The sequence below is a fragment of the Dicentrarchus labrax genome, unplaced genomic scaffold, assembly GCF_905237075.1.
Source record: "Dicentrarchus labrax unplaced genomic scaffold, dlabrax2021, whole genome shotgun sequence".
In the NCBI taxonomy this organism is placed as follows: domain Eukaryota; kingdom Metazoa; phylum Chordata; class Actinopteri; family Moronidae; genus Dicentrarchus; species Dicentrarchus labrax.
Genome location: NW_026136703.1, coordinates 22,078,034 through 22,089,017, shown reverse-complemented (window position 1 = coordinate 22,089,017; position 10,984 = coordinate 22,078,034). Strand labels below are relative to the sequence as shown.

General features: G+C 39.2%; 1 protein-coding gene across 1 annotated transcript; it reads left to right on the top strand.

Annotated features, from left to right (window-relative positions):
- The first annotated feature begins 1,148 nt into the window (after nt 1–1,148).
- hhipl2 (HHIP-like 2) lies at nt 1,149–10,056 on the top strand. The gene is made up of 9 exons (XM_051395612.1): nt 1,149–1,766; nt 2,450–3,102; nt 4,303–4,446; nt 5,231–5,562; nt 5,720–5,846; nt 7,802–7,947; nt 8,033–8,114; nt 8,745–8,827; nt 9,456–10,056. The coding sequence occupies exons 1-9, from the start codon at nt 1,407–1,409 to the stop codon at nt 9,986–9,988; spliced, it is 2,460 nt and encodes an 819-aa protein (XP_051251572.1). The 5' UTR covers nt 1,149–1,406; the 3' UTR covers nt 9,989–10,056.
- Nucleotides 10,057–10,984: the final 928 nt, after the last annotated feature.

Sequence of the window (10,984 nt, the reverse complement as noted above, 5' to 3'; positions counted from 1 at the left end):
ATAAATATAAAAATGATTTAGTAAACTGACTGATTGAGTATTTTATTAATATTATATTAAAAACTGTACAATTAATCCAAATAGTGAACTCAGTGACTTGGATGAGTTTTTTAGCGGATAACTTCCTGTTATATGGTGCTTTTTTATGCGATTATATGTCTGTATTTTGTAATTTTTTTAATAGTTTAAAACAATAATACATACTTAGTATGATTTTTAGACTAATTCGAGGTTTTCTTGTCCCTGAATTAACCCTTAATACTAAATACACACCTATTCAGGATCCTGTTCTCAAGCATTATTAGTTTTTATTCGTTACATTCTGTTATAAATTGCATAACACATATTTTATTTTCTGTTTCTATATAGGCTACTGTAGTATAATGTATTTTTTACACACTCTTGTTTTCTATTTTCTATATATATATAAATATTGTTGTAATTTAATGCACATATTCACATATAGGAGAGTATACTATACTAGGATGTTGTCAGGATAACATGAAACATTCAAACATTCGCATGCACAAAATAAGACTGTTGTTATCTGACTGAAATGATCAATAAATGAGATTATATGTGTCAGGAGCTGGTTTACTTGTGTGGGAAAATGTCATTTTAATTAAGTAATTTAGTACATTTTCTCTGCAGAACCAAATAAAAGTATCATATTTATTTAAATGAATAAATAAACCAACAGTAATTACACAGTTCTACTTGACATTGCACCTAATATTCAATATCCCATAATCATATCGCTTTGTGTCAGACTGCTGCGGTGCACTAGAAGCATAATAAGCGGATAAAAGTGTTTCTTTTACTCTCCGGTTTTCCCTTGGCACCGGTAGAAACTGATGACAGACGCCTTCTGACTGTGCATTCAAATAAGAGTTGACATGCTGGGACAGTAGATCTGTAGGATGAAGCAGCTGCTGCCGACTTGTTGCACAAACAGCACGCTGCCCGGAGGCGCTTTAACATGAAATTATAGTCTGTGTTGCGGTAGCCTGTTGATGTTTGCGTGCCTCGACACCGCGTCCCGCCGCATGTGTGTCTGCGTGCGCACTTTCTAGGTAATTGTGCGTATTCCTCTGCCAACTTCGCTGCGGTGTCTAAAACCGCTGTGCGTGTCGGGGAATAAAGAATAAATCCAATTAACTTGACCGCCATTACGAATATGTTTTGTTTTAATTGTTAGTAATCAGCCTGATGGGAGACAGAAGCGGCGACAAGGTGTGTTTGTACCTGGCCTTGAGCAGGTGGAGGGCAAATGAGTCAGGGGGGGCTTCTGGGACGCACGTACAGTTACATATGTTTGCGCACGCGTGTTCACACGCACATACACTCTCTGGCTCATACATAAAGGGGAGCAAACAGTCGAACTCTTTCGGGGACAGACGGCAAAAATGACAAGTACGCGGGATGCTGCGCTTCATCCAAGCGGAGCCGGTTGCGCGGTTTTACGCGCGGCTGCAGGTCCGAGCTCAACCAAAGACAAACCGAGCCTTCCCGAGTTTATCCTGATCGTGTCAGTGATGTTGCTCGTCTCGGTCCAGTCGGCATCAGCTCATCCTCAGTGTCTGGACTTCGAGCCACCTTTCAAACCGCCGTGGCACCTGGAGTTTTGCACCCAGTACGAACAGTTTGGCTGCTGTGACCAGAAAACGGACAACATGATCGCGGAGAGATACTGGGACATTATTGACCAGCTCGAGGTGGCGGGTTATGAGCTCTGTGCGGATATGTTGAAGGAAGTGTTGTGTCAGGTAAATATAATTAATATTTTCTCTAAAGGTTGGGTGTTTACATTTTGAGGATGCAACTGTCATGAATATTTTCTGGCACAAAGTTTCACAGAATTAAACATTGTTCAGGGTGAGAATAAATTATTGTTGAGGTTAACTGCTCTCTCATAAAGCAGTCATAGTAACCCAATATCAACTTTTATCTTATTAAAACCATTATTAAACTTGTAAAGAGATTAAAGTTTAGGCGTCATGCATCTTTGATATAATTTGTTATAATTGTTATAATTGAACATACAGTACTCCCTTACAGTTCTTTAGTCTCATTTAATTAAAACTTTTATTAACAGCAGTGGAGAACTATTAAAAGCTATATATTGAAAGAGCTGAGGTTCTTTTTTTTATTATAAAGGCTTTACAATGACTTTAAAAGTGGAATAAGCTCACATTTACCAACTCTTTCAACCAGAGTTAAGTTGTGGAAGGTTTGAGCCACAACACTTTGACATTAGATGACTATCCCTATGAGGGGGGGGGACTTGTTGAGTGCCCCTTTCTATGGAAAACCAGAGAATGTCTTTGTTCTATAAGAGTCACTTCCATGCTTTAACTTTGATCTACTTGAGTCAGTCAAGTCCCTCTTGTCATCATTTCCCTAAAACGTCCCTGTGAAAATGTAGTGTCTTGTGTTTGTCCCCATCCAGGAGTGCTCTCCATACGCCGCCCACCTCTATGACGCTGAGGACCCGTACACACCTGTCAGAGAGCTACCCGGCCTTTGCTTTGGCTACTGCTCTGAGTTTCATGCCAAATGTGGCCACGTGGTTAAATATTTAACTGAGAACCAGCGGCTGCAGGAGACCTCTGCGCGAGATGTGTTCACGTTCTGCAGCGTGGTCGACCTGTCCGACCAGGACTACTGCTACCCCAACGTTTTAAAGAGCCCTGACCTCAACAGCCACCTGGGACAAGTGGCGGAGGACCGCGGAGGGTGTCTCCAGCTGTGCCTGACAGAGGTGGCCAACAACCTCAGGAACCCTGTGTTGATGCTACACAGCGGCGACGACACTCATCGCATGTTCATCGCAGAGCAGGTGGGCTTTGTGTGGGTTTACCTGCGTGACGGCAGCCGGCTGGAGCAGCCCTTCCTGGACTTGAGCGGGGAGGTGATGACCACGCCCTGGCTGGGGGATGAGAGGGGCTTCCTGGGCATGGCCTTCCACCCCGAGTACCGGGGCAACGGACGCTTCTTCATCTACTACTCTATCCAGGTCAACAGTAAGCTGGAGAAAATCAGAGTCAGTGAGATGAAGGTGTCTGCCCACGATATGAACATGGCTGATCCTTACTCAGAGAGGTATGCAGAAGGGAGGTTTCCATTTGCTTTTTTTATAGCATCAAAGTTTGGCTGATGATGTCTGCACCTACTGCAATTACCCTTTGAAACTCATATAGGACTATACTGTCATTCACCCCCTGGGCTGCAATTGCACCAAAGCTTGCATAAACATGTTCTGAGTATAACAGCGCAGGGCCGACCCAAGCTTTTCCAGGGCCCTGAGCACCATTTAAATGTTTTTATCCAGTTAGGAGTTACTGCCAGGGGCGTGTCCGGAAGGGTAGGGGGCTTAAACCTGATTGGCTACCTCATTATCTTTTCCTCTTCCACTACACGCTGTCTTTTCAGAAGCTGTAACAGGCGCCTTTCTAAAGCTAGAGTGAAGATACTGCAATCACATGAACCTAGACGACGCATCCATTGGTACCATGTTATGTTTGCATGTTGGGGGCTAAACAATGCTCAAAAATAGAAAAAAACTGGCATCAAGGGAAAGGAAAGATGTCTGAATGAAAATGGATCCTATGGGTACCAACAAGTCTCCCCTTTGCGCTAATTCCATGTCAGTTTTTTGCATGTGGTACATTTCTGCATACGGGGGTCTATAAACAATGTTGGAATTGCATAAATTGGGAATAACTGGAAAGCTGAGACATATACTTCACATGCCACCCCTGCGTAAGTCAACACCCATGTAAAAGAAGTCTAGAAATAAATACTTAGGTCATCACAAAAAATAACTTATTGAATTACAGGGTTTCAAAAGCTGCTTACTTTACTTAAAAAGAATAGTTTGCCGAGAGTTATGAGACAAGATCAAACTCACGTATGTGCGGTAAACCTGAGGCTACCACCGGTGGTCAGTTAGTCTACCTTAGCATTAAGACTGGAAGCAAGGGAAACAGCAAGCCATTGCTTTCTTCAATAGTAATAAAAATGCTGGCTGTAGCTTTATATTAAACCAACAGACAATGAGAGTGGTATCAATTTAAACATCGAACTCTCCACCAGGTTAATAATCCCACAAACACTCACCTCTATTGTTTTAGTGTGCTGACATCACCTCTTTCTGTTTGACAAGTAATTACCTCTGACTGGTGAATCATGACCTGAAGACATACTTAAGATTCATGGCAACGAGATATTTATGTCTAAGAAAACACCAATATCACCTCCAGTAGATGTGTTTGTGCTGAACTGAATCCGTTTGACATTCAGGGTCATTCTAGAGATCGAGGAGCCCGCTGCCAACCACAATGGAGGACAGCTGCTGTTCGGTCTCGATGGATATTTGTATATCTTCACTGGAGACGGCGGAAAAGCCGGCGATCCGTTTGGAAAATACGGCAACGCACAAAACAAGTAAGGCACCTCAGGTTTCTTCAGGTCTGGATGCATTCTGACTACTTGGAGGGGCAGAAGATGGACATTTTGGACCATTTATCTATTACTTTTATCTATTTTAACCATCACCTATAGCTACTTCAACCATTTCATTACTTTTAGCTATTTCACATATTCTACCCAAGTAGCCTTATGGATAAATATTCAAAATTAATTTGAAACTAATGGGTGAATAGTTGTCATTACTTTGAGCTATTACCATAAATCTATATATATATCTATCCAATACTTTTTCAACCTTTTACCATTTACTTTAAGCTAACTGGTTTATTCATTTCCCATCACCTTTATATAACTTGAACTATTTATCCATTACTTTTGGCTAACTATTGGAACTGTTTATCCACCGCTATAAGTTAACAATTTCAACCATTTATCGATTAGTATTAAGTATTTAAAGAAGTGTTTTAACATTTCATTAATTGTCGCCTTTTATCTTTTTACTTTTGCTAATAATTTCAACCACTTTCAGCTAACTGGTTTGACTTCTTTACTTGCTTTCTGTAAAGTTTTAATGCATTTTCAATTGCAGCACGTAACTGTAAGCATTCTGGTGTTACAGCTGACTTAAAATGCAGATTTTTTCCCCGATCAGATTGTTCTTTTTCTATTAGTCGAGCAATTCCACAATCTTCCACATACTCTCTGTCAACTATAAAAGTACCATCACAAGTACAAGTACCCCCTGGTTGGGAATCGCTGCACTAAAAATGCCTCTAAACCCCATTTTTTTCCAACCCAGGAGTGCTCTGTTGGGAAAAGTACTCCGCATCAATGTCGATGGAAGTGACTCCAGTGGGAAGCAGTACAGGATCCCCCCTGATAACCCATTCCTCGGTGACCCCGACGCCCGGCCAGAGGTGTACGCATACGGAGTCAGAAACATGTGGCGGTGCTCTGTGGACCGCGGAGACCTGGTCAGCCGCTATGGCCGGGGCAGGATATTCTGTGGAGATGTGGGTCAAAACCGCTACGAGGAAATCGACATTATTGTGAAGGGAGGAAACTATGGATGGAGAGCCAAAGAGGGCTTCGAGTGCTATGATATGAAACTGTGCCACAACTCCTCCTTGAGTGAGTATTTTCTGTGGATGTAAAACTTTTCTGATGATAAAAATCTATTTTCTGTGTCACTTTTTCTACCACCTGTTATTTCCGCCATAATGAGGAATGTTGTCAATCTAATTCTGATGCTTAGTTAAATTCACTGCATCTTTCTCTGCCACCACAGATGACATCCTCCCTATATTTGCATACAGCCATCATGTTGGGAAGTCTGTGACAGGGGGATATGTGTACCGAGGATGTGAATCACCCAATCTGAACGGCCTGTACATTTTTGGAGACTTTATGAGTGGGTAAGATTGTGTTGGTAAAGCCAAATAGTTTCCTCCAACTGTCGGGTAAAAAATAAAAAATCTGGATTTTCTGTCAGCTTTTCCCGAGAGAAAGAAAAACAGACACATTTGCTCAGCTGTTGTTGCATTTTTGAATTTATTTAAAAAAAACCCCATGTATGTTTTTTATGGGTTAAAGTCACATTACTTCCCCAGGGTGACTTAAATTACAATATGATCATATTGATACTGATATATATATATATTTAACTACACCATAAATATTTTGTTTGGGCTCATACTTGTTCTGACTTAAAAACATTATCTTATAAAACTTGAGGTTTGATGTGGTGTTTTATGTTTACACTCAGGCCTTTACTCCAGACTTAAGACCAAGGACTTGACAATGATCGAGCTTTATAAGACAAACTAAAGAAATAATGGTATACAAACAAATTGTCATACTTTCCTGACGAGATAAACTTCATCCATGTGATTCTACGAGGAGGTTAAACTAAGTCTAGTCCAGTCTAGTTTTTGACTGCCACAGTTTGACAAAATGTGAACAAAATTAAACATTAATTGAATTTACTGAAAATCAGGATTGTCCTGAAATATCAGACAGACACTGACCAGCTATACTTCATTTTTAAATGATCCACAATTTAGGATTTCTCTTGAGCCGATACGATAACCTATAATTTCCCATTTTAGTATTTCAAAAGAAGTCCATAACCTGTAGTTTTTACACCCCTGATGACAAGAAAAGCTGAGCTGCAGTGAGCAAAGATGGATGATTTAATATTACGTAACTCATAGTACAACACGCCTATCAAATATTTGTAATACAATGTTATTATGGATCAATCATCTGTAATTTAATTGTCCAGATAAATATTAATAATACAAATTTCCCATCATCAGCCGATCATTTATCTGCCCTGATAATTAATGTACATCCCTTCTTCATTTAAAGGAATAATTCAAGATTTAGTGGAAATTGTTTTGTTGTTTGTTTTATTTAGAGGTAGATGAGGAGGTCTTATGGTAGTAGATAGTTAAAAACAATATAAAGCTCACTAATTAATACACTATCTCGTTTATTTATTCCATACAAAAAAAAACAAAGTGTAAAAACAACAGTTCACCGTTTTAAAGGGAGTTATATTCTGGACTGTTTGTCTGCCAAGAAATAGTTTGGCACATAACCCCCCCACTAAACCACAACTGGTTGTTTTTACACTTACACAGTTTTTGTCCGTATGAATAACAAATGACATACAGCTGTTTCCTGCTGTTTACACTTTTTATGCTAAGATCAACTAACTGGCTGCTGCCTCTCATTCCCCAAAGTGTTGAACTATTCCTTTAATATTTGGAGTTTCCTCTGTAGCAGACTATATACTTAAAGGCAGAAAAGGGATTCCAGACTACTAAAATAGTAAAAGTTTTTGTTTCTAAGTCTTTATTTTAGTGGTTAGTTTCTAGTTTCCCTTAATGGTCCTCGTTAGGGCTGAGCCAGTACTCGGCTGAAACAAGTACTTACGAATATGAGTATTATCAGAGTTAAATGTCTAAATATCTGTAGTCGTAAATAAACTTTTATAAAAGAAGATATTGTAAATAGTTCTCTTACTACTGTGATTAAAAACATTGCTGTGAAGCTCAATTTTGAGGCTTTTCTGTAAATCGTTCTCAAATAAATATTCCAACTTCAACCCATATTAATTTCAGGCTTAGTTAGTCCAGTTTAAGACCCACTCATATCCAGTTTAAACCCCGCCCACTCCGAGTACGATATAAACATAGTTTAGCTGGTTGAACAGTTAAAAATAATGGTAAACTTGCTCATCCCTAGTGTATATACTCATTTGGTGGCTTTTGCCATCCTCACTACAATAAATCTGAGAGGTTAACTATCAGTTTCTGCCTTAAATGTGATAAATGTTGATATGTGATTCATGTCCATCCTGCAGTCGAATCATGGCGTTAGAGGAAGATAAATCAACGGGAAGCTGGAAGGAGAGGAGCGTATGCATGGGCGACACAAAGACGTGCTCTTTTCCCGGACTCATCAATCATCACCACAAGTTCATCATCTCGTTCGCTGAAGACGAAGCAGGTATCATCATCATTCAGTCTCTTATTTACAGAGTTTACTTATGTACCACTTTTATGTAACTACTCATGAGCTGTTTGTCTTTTAGGGGAACTATATTTTCTGGCCACTGCGTACCCCAGTGCCATGTCTCCTTTTGGAACGGTTTTCAAATTCATGGACCCCTCCAGGTGTAGTATCAGACACAGCTTACATTAAACAGTTTAATCATTCTCATAGATTTGATTTACCATCACGACATGTCACTAGCATCACAAGCAAAAGATCATTCGTAGGCTATCGTCTGTCATACATCAGTAGGATATGTGGTAACCACGATCCAGTACAAACATGCCTGCTTGGATCAATTAATAAAAAATACAGACGCTCTAACTTTATGTCTTGTAAATCGTAAATATGAGAATATGCAGCCTAATAAACTTGAGAGGACAGGAGCTCTTCCACTGCAAGTGTTCAGTACATGAATGCACAAATCTTTATCAACAAACTTTCCAAGTTACTCTATCATCATTTTCACTGCCTGAATTTGTAGTTTTTATCAGTAGAAATCCACTGTCAACTGTAGTTCACAGTGCGTTACTTCCTCTTTAAAATCTTATTTAAAGACACAGAAACATTTATAATCTGATTACTCGTGAATAATAGGCTAACCCTACGAGCAGTGCTTGTATTGGATAGTTTTTGTACTGTAATCTGTATAAATTTGTATCTTGTTTTGTCCTAAAACGAATGAACCATTTATTGACTAACACTACCCAATTAAACCTTTTTTTTATATTCTTCCCCTTTAACTCTGGCAGGAGAGCTCCTCCGGGGAAGTGTAAGCAGAAGCCGCTGCCTGTCAAAGTGAGGGGAAAAAAGATTCCTTTTGTGCCGAGGGAACGTAAGTCACCTCAGTTTACCTTTGGATTTGTATCACTTCTTCTTCTTATAACTTTATATCTTGTTTTTATGTCATGCGTATACCAGACTTGTTTAAGAAGCGATTTTGTTTAACTGTCTGATAAAGTGGAACCTTTGTAATTGTTCCTTTAAACTGAAATATGTTTCTGGTGTTTTGAGTTTTTAGAGTAAAAAAAAATAAAGTTTGGGTTCAATCAAGGTGCACTATTATAAACAACATATACAATACAACATGTTATCAAGTTAATTAAACTGATGTTAGAGGGTAGTGTAAGAAGACCTCCGATCTGGAAAGCCAACAAATTCCCTACGTTCACTGTTTAGTATGCTTGTCCTGAACAGAACCTGCTTTTTTCCCCCCTTCCTATGTACTATGTTTCTATGTACTTCCACATTTTATAATCACATTGAGGTCATATATAAAACTATAAAAAGCAGTGTCCAATTTTACATCAAACATACTTAAAAAAAGACAAAAAGAAGAAAGCATTTCAAACATTTAGACCTATTTTCTGTGCCAAATATTCAGTCCAGCCTTATAAAATGCAACATATGTGGTTGCAGAGTTTAAAAAAAAAGGGTTCTTACTGACGTCTGTGTCATTTCAGTGACTGTGTTGGACACAAATGAAAAACCGACGAGACCACCACCAAGAAAATTCAAGCTCGCCACCAAACCACCGGTGACAAGCAGACCTACTACAACGACTGCGGCCAGCGTGACGACGGCAGCGACGAGTGCTGCTGTGAAACGGATAACAGTTGATAAGAAAGCGAGAGAGAAAAATACGTTGAAACCATGGAAGAAAAACAAAGTGCTGAACAAGCAAGCAGCTAACGCACAAATGAGGAAGACTTTGAGACAGAAATCCAAGGAACAATCAAAAAAGGCCACAGTTAGAGACAAAATAAAGCCAATAAAGACCAATCAGACTGCCTCAGCTGAGTTAAAAAGCAACGCTCTACAAACCACCAACAGCCTGAAAGATAACACAGTCCACACGAGGAAGATCCCACAAAGGAAAAGTGCACGGAAGCAAAGAAACAGGATAAAGTCAAAAGAAGAATATAATGCCTTCGTGAATGAAACTCAGACAAACTTGAATGTGAAAACAAACAAACTTAAGGTAAAAAACAAGTGAGCAAAACACGCAAAAAGCACTTTAAAGCATTTTTTTAGGGGACTATTTTCTACATTTTAAAAGGTAGGGTTTTGGCAATTTGGGAAACGTGCATATTCACTTTATTGCCATGAGTTAGATGAGAAGATCAATACACTCACACTCTCATGTAGCCAGTTTAAGCTCTGTCCAAATGCTACAAACTCCGCCTACCAGGACCTTTAAAGCACGGTATTTAACACTTTATATTCAGTTTGTTTAATCCAGATCCAGGCTAGCTGTTTCCTCTGTACTGGTATCAATCTTCTCATCTGTTTCCTAAAACGTTGACTTATTCCTTTAAAGTACAAAGGACACAACTGTTTATTCTGCATGTAATTTCCTCTACATTTTTATTTTGGACTGTTGTTAAATCATTGGTCTGACTTAATCACCTCTCTGTCTGTATTTAAAACATATCAAATAAACTTGAAGTAGAAATAAGGAGCAAACAAAAAATAAGATAAAAAAGAAACCTCTAACTATACCGAAGCCCAGTGTTGTTAAATTGCTCTAATTTTACAACACGTGTAAGTGTTAAAAATAAACATTAGAAAGTGTCTGTGTGTGTGTGTGTGTGTGTGTGTTTCAGTAGCTCTCTTTATAGTTAAACTCCACACCACTGATCATAACTGAAACCACTGTGAGCGTGGCTTACATAATGACTGCTGTAAATGTAAAGCCATCCTGACTGCGGCGTGCAGTCGAGCTCGCTGTGGTTACATGAATCTCACAGTTCTGTGGGTTTTCTCTTTCTGCTGCCAATGGAAAAAGGCCAAATGGACCTTTTGTAAATCTGCTGTTTACAAAAGGTTACCCAAGAAAACAAACCCTCCAGTCAACTACCGCCTTGCCTGCTTTCATATCATAACATGACATAACAAACGTACCATCATATACGGTGACATAGCGTCATTTTACTCTACCAATGACATCATATTTTAAGGTATAACAACAACTTTTGCAGTGACAGGGTTC